This window comes from Crocodylus siamensis, chromosome 2 (genome assembly GCF_052110815.1).
Source record: "Crocodylus siamensis isolate JL-2025a chromosome 2, ASM5211081v1, whole genome shotgun sequence".
Lineage (NCBI taxonomy): Eukaryota > Metazoa > Chordata > Crocodylia > Crocodylidae > Crocodylus > Crocodylus siamensis.
Window position 1 is genome coordinate 188,083,444 of NC_143396.1, and position 19,127 is coordinate 188,102,570.

A 19,127-nucleotide genomic window follows, 5' to 3' on the forward strand; every position below is an offset into this window, starting at 1 on the left:
TATTCCCTATTCTGGTTTACAGTGGGCGCATCTACACAAGATGCTTAAAAGCGGACTAGACTCGTTTCACTGTGCATTAGCACGGCTGGCAAAAACCATGCTAATGCATTAATGTGCAGTAATGTTTAGTCCAATGCACATTAAGAATCACACAAAAAAACGTTGATCTGCATTAATGCACAGTAGTGCCAACTATGGAGCATTAAGTTAGTATCTGTTATTACAGGTACTAAACTTAATGCACCATAGTTATGGCATATTAATGCACATGCAAAGAGGTGGACAAAGTCTGGCCCACCATGTGGCCAGCAGTGAACTTCATTTCCCAGCAGCCTCTGCCTGCATGGCTGGGGCCGGTTTCCATGGAGACCCCAGCAGCAGCTGTGCAATGATAATGGGGGGCCAAGTTTCCATGGAGACCAACAGCAGCATCACTGGCAGACAGTAGCAGCACCAGCCTCTTCCTGGTGGGAGGGCTGAGAGGGGGCTGTGCTGCAGGCAACTGCTGTCACCTGTGCAGGGCAGGCTGTGGCAGTGGCACTGAGAGGGGTGGATATGGGGAATTTTGGGGTGGTTAAACCTCCCCACCCTCTCCCTAGCTTTGCCCCTGCTGAAAGGAAGCGAAGCAGAGCTGTAATCCACTGCCTGCACATCCTTGTCTGGGGTAGGCTGTAGACTGTGGCTCTAGACCATGCTGTTACTGCCACAAGATCCCTGCCTGGCTGTGGAGCAGCTCTGTGCACTGCTGTACATCCTGCCAGCACTGCTGGGGCTGGTCTCTCAGTGCAGCTGCTGCTGAGGTCTTCATGGAAACCAGCCCCAGCCATGCGGGCAGGGGCTCCTGGGAAACGGAGTCTGGACACCAGCCAGATCCACCATTTTCCCCACCCCTGATGTAGACTCACCCAGTCTCTTGAAAACTACAACCATCAGATAGAAGTTACAGTATCCACCAGGTTGCACTATCCTCTGCTGTGCCTAAAGGCATAAAACTTAGAAACCATCCATGCTTTTTCAGCCCTCAGAGGAAGGTAGACAGCAATGAATCAAGCCTTTAATGTTTAATATTGCTATAGTAGATGATCCATGAATAACATAAATAATAAGCCCACCATGTCTACTTTAAGGCATAACCCATTATTGCAAAGATCAGATCAGAAATGTTGACATACTTTGGCTACTTTGTGCCTCTTTAGCAGCACCAAGTAGTGCTAAATCTTGCTTAGCTGAACAATAATTCTTGAACTGGCCTCAAGGAGGTTCTCCACAGAAACATCAGTAAAATTACCTTATTTTTATTTATGGATTACTCAGAGCAAAGTAAACATTTTAATATGCAATATAGATGTGCTAATTTAACTGGCAATTAAGAAAGCACAAACAGGCAGTATCAAATATTCGCATATTTTAAAATCCCACCTGATTTTCTGCCTTGATATTCTGCACCAAATTCTGATTCTGATGTTAAAAAAGGCTTGAGTATCTGACGTCCACAGCTGATAGAATAAAAGAGAAATAATACAATACTAGGTACTTTTTCCACTTCTGAGTACTTTAAAGTTTTTGTCCAGATACTTGGCATTATATGACCTTGCAAAACCTAAGCAGGTTATTGTCTGTTAGGCACTTACATAAGTAACCCCCCAAAACCCTTCATGTGCCACTGGGGGCCAACATTTTTGGCAGGCATGCCACAAAATTAATCCCTGTGCCCTCCTGAGTGCCCCTACAATCCTCTTCCCCTGTTCAGTCTGCTTCCTGCTCCCTATCCTGTGCTTCCTCCCTGATCTACTGCCTTATTTTCTGCTCCCTACCCTATCTGCCACTGTGCTGCTTGCCTCCTCCCTGATCTGTCACATGCCACACAGAGGCTGCCTGTGCCATGTGTGGCACATGTGCAGCAGGCTGACCACCCCTCTGCTAACAGAAGCATTGGTAATTTGGAAGGTGTCTGAAACTACTGAATTGAATTCCCAAATGTGGAGGTTCCCTACTCCTCTTGAAAGCTGTAGAATAATATTGCAAATGCAAATTAGCTGCTGTATTCCATGACAGACCATGGACCATTTCAAGTCAATATAAACTGCTTTATAATCCTACTGGATAAAGCTACTATGTAGATACACAGGTATAAATAGAATGAAGAGGTACTAATATGTCAGATAGTATGACTGGAAAAAGACTAAATTAGTATGAATGGCTGAATAAAAATGCTGATATTTACTATAACTGAACAATTTTTTTTTTTTAAAGAGATTACAGTACCTGCTACATGAATAGCTGGTAGAAATCCTGACATGCTGTTGAACATCTGGAGAACTAAATGTATATCCCAGAGGTTTATGTAAATTAACACTTGGCTTAGTAAGAAAATCAGCAGTATCAGGAAATTCTACAGGTGACCGACTGACAAGTGACCCACTGGAGATAGAACCATGACCAGGTGAAACCAGAGGACTTAGGCTATAGGAAGTACCTGCAAAAACAAACATTTACCATTTGATTGAATAGCTCTTTAGAAGATATTTAAAAAAAAAAAAAAAGGCTTTGAACAGTTGAAACAAAACAGCACAAAAACATTCTATAGATCAAAAAAGAACTGTCTGAAAAAATTAAGGAAAGTCTACATATGCTTCATATTTTTAAATACATATTAGACAAAGACTTTTGGGGTTTACAAACAGGCACCACAGGATAGGCTGCACATGAAAATGACCTGTTAAGTGAACACTATTTAGGGCTTAAGAATGTATGGAAGCTTTTGAAACAAATCTGAAGTACATACATTATCAATGGGCCTCTTACATATGAATATTTTTTTAAAGCATCTTTTTGTTTAAATGATGTAAATGTTAATTTATGCGATGATGATAGGCAGTTACTTGCAAACGAGGAAGATAGTCTTCTAAGGATCTTAATAGCGAGTCCACGGGTGGCTCCACAGCCCACTTCTAGATCCATGTCTTGTCGCAGTGAGGACAGGTGTTTCCAGGAGAGATGGGCACCATGTTGCTGCATTAGATGGGCTGATGGTTGTTTTGGCCTGTTCCTCTTTTCTTCTTCTGCCTATTGATGAGCTGTTTCAAAGTGTTGAGGTCCCTCCCAAAGAGTCTTCCTCCATTTTGGTCGGTTCTGAGCAAGGATCTCCCAAGTGTTAAAGTTGATATTACACCTCGTGTTTGCTCCAGGGTGTCTTTGAAGCCCCTTTTTTCCCCTCCACTACTTTGTTGACCTTCTTTCAGCTGAGAAAAAGATTCTCTTTGGAAGGCGGGAGTCAGACATGCGAACATGACCTGTCCAGCAAAGTTGGTTTTGGACAATCATGACCTCAATGATATTAGAATTTGCTTCAGCCAAGATTATGTTTGTGTGTCTATCCTCCCATCTAACCCAAAGGATCTTGCGAAGGCACCATCGGTGGTACTCTTCCAAGCTCTTGAGATGCCTTTCATATGTGGTCCAAGTTTCCAAGCCATACAGCAGAGTTGGAATGACAATGGCTCGATAAACCAAGAGCTTTGTTTCAGCAAGGATGCCATGATTTAAGAAGACTCTCTTACTCAAGTATCCAAAGGCTGCGCTCACATATTTCAAGCAGTGTTGTATTTCCGCACTGATGTCTGCCTTTGATGAAAGATGGCTTCCAATATAAGTGAAGTGATCCACATTCTCCAGCAATTCTCAGTTGATTTGAATGGAGGTGAGGGCTGTTTCTTCATTTGGAGCAGGTTGGTAAAGGATGTTTTCCTGATATTTAGAGTTACGCCAGTACTCTTGTAGACTTCCAGAAATACATTAAGAATGGTTTGGAGGTCTGATTCAGACTGAGCAATGAGCACATGCTTTCAGTATCTGACTACATAAACATTGCCATTTAAAGTTCCTTGACATTTCCCATTGTAAGGCCTAGCTTTCAACTGGTTGAAATTATATCAAGCCGTAGCCATTTGGGCTGAATTTTTTCATAAAAGACATCTGCCTCAGGCAGAATTTTCATTATTACTGATTTTGTGTTTTGGAAAATTTCAAGCAAAATAGTTCAGCCTTTTCTTAGAACAAGGCTGGGAAAAACAGTATTATTTTCCAGTGTTAAAAAAGTACTTGTGACCATGGAATAGTATGGTTGGAAATTACTTCTAGGCTCATCTAGTGCAATTCATGCATAGATAAAGGATTTGCTGCTGGTGCTAAATCATCCCAGGTAGATGCCCATCCAGTCTTTTTCTTGAAAATCTCCACTGAAAAACATTTCCACTATTTCACAAATGTATCCCCCTTGGATCTTCCCCTTAACAGGGAAACTAGGATGAAGAATTAAACAGAAAACTTACTGAGAATGACTAAACACAGAGACAGACTATGAACTAGTGGGGAAAAGGAATACATTTGTGGAGGGGAACAAATCAGACAAGGATCTGGATGCAAAGGAAGAGCTGGGACTGGATGGATGAACAAACTGAGACAAGGAGATGAAGGAAACCAGGACACTAAGATGGTATAAGAAGTGTGGGGCTACAATTTGAAAGGTGAGATAAAACAAAAAATATTGAACAGCCTGGTTAAGGGAACAGTGAGATTCATTCTGAAAATATAGTGTTCAATATAATGGTTTCAATATTCTTAGAAGTATATTAGACTAAAATATTAAAAGACTTGGAAGCTTATGCTACATACCAATGCTAATTTACACTGATGCAGCAACATTCAGAATAATAAGATAAATATTATTGTAATATGTGGACTATGATCTATAAAAGGTGGAGCATATAACCTAAATTAAAATTTGTCATAATCTGGACAGCATGCTGGCAAATCATACGATAATAATTATTGCCTTACCTGTTCGTCTAGGGCTTATATGATGCGCTAATGTCACTGAGGATGACCTTTGTTTTGGTATTATCTGTAGGTTTGTACTGAAAGGCCCGTTACAATGGGATCCTTGGCTAAAAATAAAAATTAAGAAAATATCAAGCCTCTTCACTTTTGTTCATTACATGCAGTTAGTCAAGGAAACTGCATGTGATAATTAACTCATTTTAATTTAGCAAACCTGCTACAGTACAAAGTTTGATACAGTACTGTTACCCACCATTTTCTTTCCTAGCATGTGTATTATACCTTTCTCTAATACTATTTAGAAAACATCTCAGCTTCCCCATTATTTGTTTATACAACTTCTAGCTCAACTCACGAATGTCATTTGCTCAATTTTTTTTTTTTAAGGAAGGCTCTAGAATGACAAATATTCCCAAACTATTGATCTATTAATAAACTAGTGAATTTGAAGATTTACTGTTATGTTTTGCTTATCAGGACATAGCCACATACTAATGTTACTGGAATCCGCAATACAGCAACGTGAAAATTTTTAATACTGTGGTCAGCAACATTTTTCTGGTGGCTGGCTGGAATTACCAGGGCTTGGATCCAAAGTAGACCAGTGCTAGGATCCAGCTGCTGTGGCTAAAACCACAGCTGCTTCTCCCTTTCACGCAGCCATGGGACAGCACTGGTGAAACTTCCTGATGCCTGGCCTCAGTTCAGGCAAAGCAGCCTGCTGCCAAATACTACTGAAGCCCCCTGGCTCCATGGACTGAACTTTTCCAGTGGGCCACAGGTTGCCAACCCCTGTTTTAACCTACCTTTTGACCATATATTAGTATAAGAATGGCAAAACGTTTTCTAGCAAAATAAGAACTAGCTGGAGTCTCTCCTCACACCTTAGGTCGATTTTGACATCTGGCACTCATAAGCAGGGACCCTGGTTTTCCCTGATTAAAAACTGCAAATTCTCTGATTAAAAACTCCAAAATCCACCCCTTCCTCCTCCTGGCTGCTGTCCCTCACTCCCCACAGCTGCCTTAGCCCTGCTAATACCCCTCACTCCTCCCAAAACAGCCCCCCACGCAGGCACAGACAGATACCCACTCCAGCACATAAGTGTGTGCGTGGGGAAAGGGTGGGGGTAAAGAATGGGACTGGGGGGCAAACTGAAAAGGGGGGGAGGGTAGAGTGTGTCCTTGTGCCTGCTCCCAGGAGCAGGGCTGGGGGGGCGAGAGCAGGGGTGCTCCTCTATAGGCTGCACACATGCTGGCCGGCCAGCCAGCCGGGGTGGCCACACACAGCAGCTGCCACCATATCGCTGCCCCTGCACTGCCCTCCTGAAGCCAGCCGCACAGCTCCACAGGCAAGCAGCAGCACGGGGTGGTCAGCCACCATGTGTGAGCCTTCTCCCACCTGCTGGCAGGGAATAGACTTGTACACGGCACCCACTGCCACCCCATGCCGCCACTTGCTTGTGGAGCCGTGCAGCCAGCTGCGGGAAGTCAGCACAGGGTGCAGCGTTGCAGTGGCAGCCACTGTGTGTGAACCCCACCCCACCAGCCAGCCACCTGGTGCGTGTGCGGCCCGTAAAAGGGCACCCCTGTCCTTGCCTCCCAGCCCTGCTCCTGGGAGCAGGCTGAGGTGAGGGGCAGGGAGGCACCAAGGTGTGCCGCCTGAGACTGGCATGCCCCCCTCCCCCCTCTGCTCCCAGCCAGCTTCCTCCCCTGCCCCACAAACCCCGAGCCCCACTTACCTCCAGGACTGAAGACGAATGAATGTGAGCCTGAGCCTAGCCTTGGCTGACTCAGAGGCTTAAGCCCCACCCTCCCCCTCTCCCTCCGAACAGGGGTGGGGGTTTCCCACCCTTTTTTCAATCTGCTCTTGCAGGCTGGAACTCTGTCAGCCTGCAAAAGCTCTTTGCAAAAGCAGGAGATCAGCGGGTTTCCCTGCTAAAAGGGAGAATCCGTGTTCTCTCCAATAAAAATGGGAAATCCATGGTTTTCTCTGTTTTGCTGTGGGAAACTGAAAACCCGGATCCCTGCTCATAAGTCATCTTATTCTTTTTCCCCCCACTGCAAATTTCGAGTTCTGAAAGGCAATTAGTAGCAGCAAATTCTTCCCTTGTCCAAGTTCCTGCTCCAAGGGAAACCAAAATTTAACTTGAAATAAACCCAAAATACAGAAACTAAGATCACCATAACCTTTTCCCCACACCAAAACCTAAGAAATCCACAAACGCCAAGACAGTGTTTTCTACGAAACACAAATGGTTTAATTTCATCACTAAACACAAAACTGAAGTAGCCTTATGGTTTCTCTGCACAAGGAAACTATTGTGAAATAAGGTAGGACGTAAATTTTACAATTAAAAAGTTATACTACAGTAAAACTGCATGGGGACACCCTTATCCCACAACTAAAAAGCCTTTTGTGGTTAAGGGTAATCCATTTCCGAAGGGACTAAGCTGAATTACACATAGGCAACCTTACTGCAGAATAAGTGTGTTGAAATGAAGGTAGTAAGCAAAATATTTCTTCAAGTTATATATCATTTATACAAGCCCTTATTCTTAATCATAAAACCATGGGGAAGCAGCAACAGCTGTTGGGGCACACATCCAGCATCACACACTCAGGCAGGCATGGGGGAAACTGTAGCCAGGCAGCTCAAACCCCAGCACATGGGGGTCCAGCTCCGGGCAAACTTCCACCCACCTCACTTGACTGGTGTGATGAGCAGCCACCTATAGGCAGCCAGGTAGGTGGAAGGCAGAAGCTGAAGCCCAACATACTGGAACAGGAGCAGCCCAGGTACAGCTTCCGCCTGCCTGGCTGAGCATGTAGTGCCTGGCACACATCCCCACAGCTTCCCCATGCTACCTGCTGCCCAGAGTGGTGCAGCAGGAGCAGGAAGACAAACCACTGGAGGTGTGGGGTAGCCAGGCAGCCAGGCAGCACTTGGGCAGCTGCAGTAACTGCCAGGAAGCCAGGGCTGAGGTCATGTTGCCTAGCAGGCGTGGGGCAGATGCAGGTGGGACCATAGCACAGGCAGCCCTGGGCGGGAGCAGTCAATACCTGGCCCATGTGGAGCACTGCAGGGGCAGCCAGTTCCAGCCTGTGGTCCATATTTTGCCCACCCCTGTGCTAAGATGTATCAAAAAAGGTATCTCCAGTAAAGTTATCAAAGCACCGTCATTTCAGGAATACAGTGTGGAATATTGTATAAAATGGTGTTTTCCTGTGTTCAAGATGACAAATTCATCTCTCTGAAAAAGGTGCAGAAAAATTACTACAAAGAACAGGGCACCTCTGTCTTATAAAAGTAGAAAAGGGCTTGGCTTATTTAGCCTAGAAAAAGAATGGAAGGCAAGGGAAGGGATGTGACTGTCCTATAAACATAAAAGGCTGGGGGAAAATTAACACTATTAAGTTGAAAGAGCTAGTTAAGCCAAGGAAAAAATATTAGCACAACAAATAGAAATAAATTACCTATGAAAAAAATCTAAGTGGGAAATTTGAAGGTTATTAGCCATTAGAGGAAAGATGTTCTGGAACAGCCTTCAAATGAGATTAGTCTGACACAGGAATGTACTGATTTTAAGATAGAACTCGATCAGTTTGGGAAAAGGATTACATTATTTGACTGCTTGTGTTAGTAGGTACCCCAGATTGTTAGGGTAGCTTGTCATGTTTAACGCTCTGAAGTTGTATCTACTTATACAGTGGTGAATTATAGTATTGTTTATATTTAGCCTTATTTAATCATTGCTTACATTTTGCATAGCCTCATTAAATTTTTATTTTTTTATTAGCTCGCCTTGCATTGTTTTTGTAGAGCTCATAGCGCTCATTATCGTATATCTTTTCCTTTTTTACAATGGTGAGAAGTTCTTTTAACTTAATATAGCAGCGGCATTGTTACCAGCTCAGATTAACTGAATTTGGCACAAACCATCTGAATCAAAGGGATGAAAGGATTGGTTATGTTAATAAAAGCTGAGGGAGAGCAATGGACAATGTCCAAAGACAGACACCAGAAAAAGGCGAGATTAAGAGGTATGCTTGTGATGGGTCTGTTGAACAAATGAATATACTGATGGGATAAAAGATGGACAGTATGCTGACCGCAGAGACCAAACAGAAAGCAAAGTCAAAGGAGTGAAGTTGAAAAGCATAAAAGGGCCCAGCAAGAAAGTAGGTGTCCTCGTTTTCATCATAAATCCAGCCTTCAACACCTGTCTGGACTGTCCCAGCCCACTACATAACTTTGTATCCAGGAACTGAGCGGCCGTCTTTTCTGTTGAGCAAAGTAATATCTGGGATTGGGTGACATTACTGTACTGAATGTTTCTCTCTCTCTGAATATAGAAACTTCTAAGATAATACTTCTTGTACTAATAAAGTTAGACTTTGATTTTAGGGCACCGAGATGTCTTCATTCAAATTAGACTCTGAGATTAAGACACTGAGTTGCCTTGTCTGTGTTTGTATTTCACATTCCATAAAAGGATCAATTGTTCTTTAATGATCCATTAGCACAATCTGGGAGACAGTGGTACTAACATGACAGTCCCTTCAATCCTAAAACATGAGGAAATTAGAACCACCTAGAGAGAATTACAGTATATACTATAGTATTCCAAAACTCTATTTTAAATCTTTTCAAACATCTGCTTTGAAATTATCTGAGCTTTGAAATACAGACAATTTTAATGGCAAGCATTAAATACTCTACTAATACTCTAGAGGAGCAGACTATTTTTGATGGAAGCGATCTGAAAACTTAAGAGATCCGTTAAATTTGAAGTAGGTGTGAACCCTAATGTATACAGCTCTCTACTCAAATCATATTTCATCATTCATTTCAGTTATATTTTTAGAACTAAAACTGATTTTAAAGTTTCATGCATCTATAGTATAGGGATCTTTATTAAGTTAAGATCTGGTAGCTAGCTATGCTGTTGAATGGTGCCATCTGCTGTTGACAATGAGAGATTGCATCACAAAATTTTAAAGTATGAATGTTAGAAAATATATTTTACTTTTGAAAATTATTTTTCAATTGCATAAGTAGTATTTTATATATATGCTAATTAAAAGGTGTAATAAATACTGCATGTAGAATGAGTTGCTCTGTTCCAAAGCATTAACATGCATAATAATTCACAGTTTATGAATCTATTGTTTGATATTAAACAACATTAAACCAATAGATTAAAATACATTATATAGTCCAACCTGTTGATTAAAACAGCACCTAGAAATAACAAGTAATAGGCAACAAGAACAGTATGCTAGTTATATAAAGTATATTTTTTCACAGTTTAGAACCGATTCTAATATTTCCATGTCTACCATTAACTTACTCTTGTGACCTTCAAAAAGGCCCTTGGGTACTATCTCCATGTACTAATCTACACATAATTTTTAACACTGCTATTATTATATTGGTTTAGACATGTACAGTTTGTTAAATTGGTATAACCAGTGTATAATTTGCCCTGGCACTATGGAAAAGCCCATTTCAGAATATAACCATAACTATGGAGCTAACTGCTGTGCCTCAATAAAATTAAAACAGAACTACCCCGAGGTACAAGGGGCACATCATATCTTCTTATTGCTTGCTTCACACCTGATCACTCCAGGACGGGTAAATACTGCAATGACTTGCAATGGCAGCAAGGAATTTGCAGAAATTATATGACACTTTTTATCAAAACAATAATTTGAAATCCAGAACTATTAGAAGAGTTAAAGTAGGGTAGCATTTCCCAACCTTTTTCATCCCACAGCACACTTACCTAAATAAAAGAGCACTGCACATAGTGGACGTAGAGCGGGGGGCGAGAGGGGCGGCACATGGCCAGCCGGACAGCATTCCGCCCCCTGCCTGGCCTGGCGCCATACTCCCCGTCTGTCTGTGTCCAGAGCAGCAGCAGGCTGGGGGCATGGCTCCAACCCAAAATGCCACAGCAAAGCGACTGGGAAACGCTGAAGTAGGGAACTTTATCTAAGATAATAACGATCTGAGACTGGGCCTTGATGAAACAGAAAGCTAGATTCCCTTGGATAAATTATTCTTCGATTTACAAAAACTGATTTATGGTATTATTTCTCATAATTGGGAACTTATTTTACCTCAGAATGGCCTCATGTTTGGTTCTTCTGGCTGAACAAAACTACATGGTCAGATAAAGATTGTTACCTCAAGTTTTTACCACTTGTGAGACAATTTAGAGAATTGATTCAATGATGACATTTTCTACAAAATATTCCCCACAGCCCAGTACAAACATTTTGCAGATGTGGAAGATTTAGAATGGCTACATTTACTAGTATTATACCAATATATGGTTTACCTTGAAGTATTATGTTCCTGGTGAAGTCTCTTGGTGTTACTGCGTTCCCACCTAGAAGACGACTGTTCTATAGGTGGAAGGGCACAAGTTCCTGAACTCCGTCTTAACTGAGATGTTGGCAAGCTATTTCTGCTATTTAGAACCTGTTGAATAATTTAACAGCAATTAAAATTTCTCTTAATGAAAATTAACATGGTATCATCTATTAGTTTTGCAGACTAGGTTTGACATTTTTATATCTAAAAATTAAATGAATTTGGAAGTATGGTATTGGTGGATTTTTGAGTGGCAACCTCAGAAAAATGTAAGTGCATCTTGGTTATTATAGAAATGATGTAGAGATGGTGGCAAAATGATCAAGGTACTTTGCTATTGCCACAGAGGTATAAGACTGAGCCTAACTGAAGTCCATCCCAAGTTGAACAAACAGTAAACAGATAACTGGTTGTATGGACACGTGAGTAAGGGCATAGACCAGTGGTTCTCAACCTTTTTAGCCTCAATGTACCCCTCAACCGATTCAAGACACCATTCCATAACTTTTGTGAATTGAGCTGCACACCATTCAAAAACTAACTTATTACAGTGCTTAACTCCTTACAGGGGGGCTGGGCAGTACAGCAGAGGAAAGGGCCAGGCAAGGCCTGAGTTTGAACCTGAGCTTATCTCCTCATATCTTACAGTACCCTTCAGAGTATCTTTCAGCACCCCTGGGTGCCTCAGCCCTCTGGCTGAAAATCACTAATATAGACAAACTTGGAGCAACTTCAAAAGTGGGAGGAAAGGGCGGCTGCCAGGGAACATGATTTGTACACAAGCCTGTAGTGAAACAAGTAAACTAAATCATTTCAGCTTTAACCCTGGATGAAATAGTGTTAAAAACCTACCTAAATCTTACTTAAGTTTCTGGTTGCTTAAGTGGAGACAGAGTACACCTAATGACCATTTAATGTTGATCATATAGGAGCAGCTTGAGACAAAACACAATTGTTGGAGAAGCAGAAGGTAATTGTCATGCCCACATTTTGCCTAATAACTCACTTGCTAGTGAAGTGGGAGACTTGGGTTGTAGGCCCTCCTTAGCATGAAAGTGATCAAACCCATCTCTCCCAATTCCTAGAAAAGTGCCCTACCCACCAAATTATTGTCTAGGATGGGTAGTATCCTCTTGTACCCTTCCAGTTGAAGCTGGCCCTTTAACCAGTAAAGATTGCAAGAGTGAAGGGTCAGGAGAGTCTACAAGAGGAAATGCAACTCTAGCCTAGTGAGGAGGTCATTTGCTTGGGAAAGGCAAGTCCCAAATCCCAGTCCTTACTCTAACGGCTGCTTATGAATTTTACATTAGATGGTCAAACACAGAAATAAATCTAATATTTCTACATTATTTCTTCTTTCTTTTGTTATTATTCCACTCAATCTAATTGTACTTTTTGCCTCACTAAAGTCCTCTTTCTTTGATGTTAATACTAGTAAAAGATATGTAGTCTTAATATTGATCCTTATGTACTACACAGCCAAGCTGTACAGACTCAGTTCTATTAAGCCTTGATGAAATTCCCACTAAAGTCAGTGCAGCAATTTCCACTGATTTAAGTAGAATTTAATCAGGCCTTCTTTCACTTTTGTGACAATCATCTTGACATACAGTAAGTAGCACAGTAGCTACAATGTTATCAAGTCAAGACTGATTTCGAGAAACAAGTAAGATTTTAGAGCAGATGTTTTAAAAGTAGCCAGTTATATTTTTAAATGAGCAAAATAAGAAGATGCACACAGAATTTTACAAACATCTGCAAATTATGTCAATAAAAATGCCAAAATTGTCTGGAAGACAGTCGTAGGTAACAGAATGGCATTCTGTTTGTAACAGCAACATTGCATACTTTCCACTTAAAATGAATGGAAGTAACAATAAAGCTATTTCAAGGACCAAAAATTACATTTCCATGTAAATATCCTTAGTAATAAAATGAAACAAAAAAAAGGAAAATTAGAAAATTTATGAGAAAGTGGTGTCCCCTACCAGTACATGGAATTTCTACTAATGTCCATTTGAGAATTTGTATCAATGGGCTTCCTCCTGCAAGTGCCACTTTCATAGGCAGACAGAGCAGTCTCCAGACATTGAGCTTTTCCCTGAAAGTGATTGTATGTTAGGGTTTTGAATCAGTGCCCATCACTATATTGGATTGCTTCCCAGGCTAATTAGATTAACAATGTAGTCCCTCTTATTGGGTTTCCTGGAGCTTTTGGCTCTTTCCTGATGAACACTACTATAAAATATCGAAATAAATGAGATCCAAGGCCCCACATAAAGACTGAAAGCATCTATTTAGAAGGCAGATACCAAAATGAATAATCTGAGTTGAGGCCACAAGACTCTGCAGTTCAGAAGTGATAGATTCCAACACCAGGTGACTGGTCTGTCTGTCTATCTCTGAGTGACACATACAGGAGAAAGCACTAAATGCATTTAAAAATGAGGAGTAGAATGGAGAATTGTTTTCAAATAGAACAATCTAAACTCTCCCATGAGGCACTGCATTAGTAAGTTCCTATTATAAACCAACCTGTGTCACTAGAAAAAGCAGAACTCTGATGTACTGCCCCTCCTGCCCAGCCTTAATAATTTTCTCAGTAAAAAATGTTTATATGTTCAGCCCAATTTTCTTTTGAGTTAAATCATACATTTATAATATAGTATAAATCTTTTTTTAAAAAAAATCAATGGAAAAGCTACATTGCCAGCAATTCTAAGAGATTTACCTGGTTAGGAATTGTGCCCATAGCCAGTAGGGAGAGGCCCGAGGTGCTGGCAGATATGGGCTCTGGCCATGGCAGTGGTATGACGTAACCTGCAATCAGGAGTTTAACCCTCTTGCAACCACCACCACATCCCAGCAATATAAAACCCTTCAGGCAGTAGCCATGGGAGGGCGGGAAGGGGGCACAATGAAGGGTTAATTCCAGCTGCTAGACATCTCCTGCTACTCCACACGGCCAAAACCCATAGCTGCCAGTCTTCAGTCCTACTGCCTGCCTCCATTCTAGTACTGGCCCCTCTCCTACCCTCCACACTGACTGCCAGTTATGCCATTGATCAAGGCTCTTCAAAGATCAGGGATATTCCTGAGGCAATGTATTATCTCGGTAAGAAAGAAAAACAGCTGCTAACTATGTGAAAGAATCTTCCTTCCAGCCTCCTCCCCCCCTTTGGGGATAGTCTGTTTCCCCTCTCTCTCTCATGTGTCTATCACCCCAGTTGCTAAGCAACCAACTCACCATCTATGTGACTGACTTCAGGTAAGAGGAAGCAGATCTAGCCTCATGACCTGGGGACAGGGGCTTGAGCCTAGGTCAAGGTGTGATACTTTTCGAATTGGTTGGTCAGCATAAAACACCACACGGGCTTGATTGGAACCAGCAGGTTAGGTCAGAAGGGCTATTTAAGAGGTTCCCTCCAGGAAGAGGCAGCAGACATTTTAAAGACACATACTAAGCAACATGGACTTCAGAGGCCTTCTTTCATACTCAGGATCCAGAAGCGAGTAATATACCAGAAACCTAACTAGGAACTTAGCTGACTACTCTAGTCATGTGGTAAAAGGCAGACAAGCCACTCAGATTTGGTCAAGCTGTTTTTTTCCCCTATATTTTGCTATTGGTATTCCTTCTCCTCCCCATCCCTCTTTGATCAATAAATCTGTTTCAGCATGCTTCGCTGTGTGGGCTTAAGAGGGAAGAGAACCGCTAAGGTGGGCTCAGCAATTTTACTCTCCTGCCGCATGGGAGGCTGATGATGAATGCTTCCTGCTAATAGAAGCATCCCAAAATCCTAAGGCCTGGGTACCCTGGGGGGCACAGGGCCCAAGCAACAACCAGAACCCGGGTGGTGGCAGCGACTACCCTACCTAGTCTTATGGGTGTGCTCCAGGAAGGGGGGCAGGCAGTTGTAGGCACCCCAGGGGAGACACCTGGAGCTTGGAAGGCGGTCGAGCACAGTAAGGTGGGTGGCTCAGCACAGAAGTGCCCTCTACTGGCCCACCACAAACTGTACCTCTTTTTTGGCAGCCTAGCTATATAAAACCACATTGTAAATACTACCAAATAGCAAACCCAGAAGTAGCAATGGGAACTGACAAATGCTGATGTCTTCGTATCGCCAGCTGTAACAACAGGTATATAAAAAGATAATTTTCTAGTGTGAAAAAAACTTATGGTAATTCCATGATGCTAAACACATTGCATACATGTACCAAAGACAAGCCCCTGTACTCAGAGCTTACTACCAGAGGCTTACATTTTCATGTTTGTTATATTCATTTTTTTTAAAACACTATTTAGACACTGTGCCAAAGTGAGCTGCATTTCCTGCAGAGAGTTCTCATAATTTACTATAGATGAGTGAACAATATTCTACCTGAAAAAATGAACAACAGGATACACAAATCACAGTAATAGATGTGCACAAAGTGCAGCAAGTTAGAGTAAGCTTCTGGAAGGGATGGAACCTGTAAAAACCACTTCCTGCGACAGCACGAGAACTTGTAACTGTTAGGCATGAATGAACAAACAGATGGAGCAGTTTCAAATGGGGAGTGTTGCTGCTACTCTAAACAGCCTGGCAACATTATACGGTAAGATTTACACGTACAGGAGCCAGCAGTGATAAAAAAGTAACAAAAACGCCCCAATTTTAATTCAACTACTTCCAAAGTTAAAGCTGGGGAAATCTAACGCTGCTTCTTCCAAGGTTAAAGCTGGGCAATTTAGCTCACTTGATATCACTACAGGCTCAAGCATGCATGCTAATTAGAACATTAATAGCTGCTGCAGGTTTTTAACTAGCAGGTCCCTCTTCCCTTTTGAAGCCTCTCCAAGTGTACGTGTGTCCACACCCTAACACTTTTTTCAAAAGGTGGCCTAAAACTCAAGCTGAAACTACCGTCTATATAGAATTGTTTTTTTCAAAAAGTAATCTTTAATAAACTGCTCAAAATGGTAACTTTTATTTGAATTACAATTATAGTCTTTTGACCTTGTATAATTTTCGATCTCCCTTTTCAGCTGCGTCCTCCATTTCAGAGCAGGGGTAAAAGCCAGGAAATGGTGCAAATGGATTAGTCTTTGGCTTGCAGGAGCCTGAGAAAGCACCCATCAAACTACTAATGCTTCGAAGAGAGGAAGTCACTTGTGGGGGAAGAGACGGATCAATCAGAAGATCTGACACCATGTTCCGAGCTTCATTAAGTACTGAAAGATCAACACCATTTCCACTGCTGACATTCTAGAACAGACAAAAATATTGTAATGATCAATTATTCTTTTTTTCCTTCATTTTTCTTATATTTGGTATACAACATAGAAACAAAATGTGCCATATAACATACATACATATATGTGTGTATGTGTGTGTGTGTGTGTATACACACACACACACACACACACACACACACACACACACACACCTTATACTGCTATATATATAGCTTACATTAGCCACATAAAAATGCAAAGAAAGGGCTGAACATATGAAAACATCCAACATAATGGCAGCTTTTCAGACAAAAACATTTCATTATAAAAATCAGGCAAAAACGATTTTTATTGGGGGGAAAAAAAATCACTTTAGTAGTACTATACAAATTATTCAGATTTCAGAATTTTTATATTTAGCCCTTTCCCTGGCCAACAGAAAAGAAAAATGGCTATATCTGCAATTTCTGCCAAAGTATATATTTACTTTGGTGGAAGATAAATTTCAGAACACTTTAAACTTTCTTTCATTCTCTTCTTGAATACAGAATTCTGGGATCAGTTCTTTTGTTACTTCAGCCTGTGCCTCATTTCTAGTACTATATCCTATGTATACTGGCTATCCCTATGTATACTGGCTATCCAAAGACTGTATCCTAGAAACTATATCCTAAGATTTATCAGTTAGATTTTTTACTATTATTTTACCAAAATTAATTTAATTCTATACTGGTACATTTTACTACTAGTGAATATCAAGCTACCAAAAAGAAGCTTAAATAAAACATGGTATTTTTTAAAGTGTATTTACTTTTGGAAAAAGTCAAAGACTGGAGAGACAGGCCAAGTTACAACAAAATAAAATTATACTCTACCTTAAATTCAAAGTCTTGGAATGTTAAACAGGTAATATTTTAAGTGTTTTAATAATTTTGTGTGCGCTCTATATCTGAAAATGTACTTTAGTTTTATTCCAAGGCATAAAACAGACAAAAAAAATTGATCTATTAACCATAATCTATTAACATCAAATCTATCAAAAACATTCAGAATATCACCTATACATGATGCATAAAATATGACTTTAAGTCACTAAAAGTAGACATTATATCATCACTATTTACTATATTGCAGTAGTGTTTAGAGGTCAAAGCCACACCTTCTGCTAGGCTCTGCACAAATATGACAGTTTATCACATGCATTTCAGAAACACTAAATGTCCCTAGTGAAACCCTTAGAGCTTTAGACTTCAGAAATGAAGGATTTAATCAACAGTGGAAGGCAAAATACAAGTGAATCTATAAAAAGTGTACAGAAGTTAGCAAGAAGTGGCTAAGAAAGTCAATGTCTTAATACGCAAAGTGAAACGTGGGTTGACTAGCAAAAAAGGCAGGCTTCATCATGAATATTGTAAAAGATTATTACTGCTAATCTACTATTTTAAAAGATATCAAAATTCTCAAAAAGAGAAGAGAAGAGCTACAAGATGTATTTGTAGTACTGACATACTATCCGGTTAGGAAACTTAAACAACTAAAATTATTATTTTGGAAATACTGTACTTCAAAGATGACTACAATTTCAGATGAATGTGAAACAGTGTATTCAAAATTAAGTCATCTTTATTAAAGGACATAAGGAACAAACAAACTTATGGACACAAACCAAAATTCAAAAAAGAAAAGTTTTAACTTGATATTAGTAAGAATGTTCTCTTCAAAGTTTTTTGGGATGAAGAGTCAGGAACCACCAAGGTAAGTAGGTGCAGTTAAAAGCAATCAAGGAATTTCTCATGAGAATAGTTAAGTACCTGGAGAATCTCAGCATTCCAGAATATATCTCAACTGAACAAAAGAACAGCAGAATAAAGAAAAACAAGTACTGAAAAAGTATTTCTAAAAATTTAAGAGGGGAAAAAATTTCAATGAGATTTTATAATTTACTTATTTTTCCCCTTGCAAGAAGGATAGCTCTCTCTTTCTTTCTTTACCCCTATTAATAAAAAAATAAATCAAAATCACATGGGAAAATCTCAAGTTATTACTGAAAACACTTGTAAACATGCATGGAATCTATTTCTAAGCACTTGGAGGAGAAAAAGGTGATTAAGAACAGTCAGCATGAATTCACCAAATCATGCCTGACCAAACTCATTGCCATCTATGATGAAATGACTGCTCTTTGGATGCAGTGAGGCTGGTGGACATGGTGTACCTTGATTTTAGCAAGGTTTTTGATACGGTTTCCCACAACATTTTCCCCAGGCAAGTTAAGGAAGTATGGGTTGGATGAATGGACTGTACGGTGGATAGAATACTGGCTGGAGCACAGGCTCAGAGAGAAGTAATCAGTGGCTCGATGTCTAGTTGGCAGCCGATATCAAGTGGAGTGCCCCAGGAGCTGGTCCAGGAGCCAGTTTTGTTCAATGTCTTTATCAAGAATCTGGAAGATAGCATAGAGTGCACCCTTGGCAAGGTCACAAATGACACCAAGCTGGGGGGAGTAGTAGATACACTGGAGGGTAGGGCTAGGATTTAGAGTGACCAAAACAAATTGGAGGATTCAGCCAAAAGGAATCTCATGAGGTTCAACAAGGACAAGTGCAAAGTCCTGTACTTAGGACAGAACAAACCCATGTACCAGTACAGGATGGGGGCTGACTGGCTGGGCAGCAGCTTTGC

General features: G+C 40.8%; 1 protein-coding gene across 2 annotated transcripts in view; it reads right to left on the reverse strand.

Annotated features, from left to right (window-relative positions):
- Window positions 1–19,127, reverse strand: part of PDE3B (phosphodiesterase 3B) — a 164,125-nt gene that overhangs the window by 43,805 nt on the left and 101,193 nt on the right. Inside the window, exons 3-7 of one of the 2 annotated variants that reach the window (XM_090032623.1) lie at window positions 16,228–16,476; window positions 11,190–11,332; window positions 4,840–4,946; window positions 2,266–2,476; window positions 1,420–1,496 (exon numbers count right to left, since the gene is read on the reverse strand). In XM_090032623.1, coding sequence (XP_089888749.1) covers window positions 1,420–1,496; window positions 2,266–2,476; window positions 4,840–4,946; window positions 11,190–11,332; window positions 16,228–16,476 — 787 coding nt within the window. The remainder of the gene's footprint in view (window positions 1–1,419; window positions 1,497–2,265; window positions 2,477–4,839; window positions 4,947–11,189; window positions 11,333–16,227; window positions 16,477–19,127) is intronic. The other variant, XM_090032622.1, reaches the window with a different exon arrangement.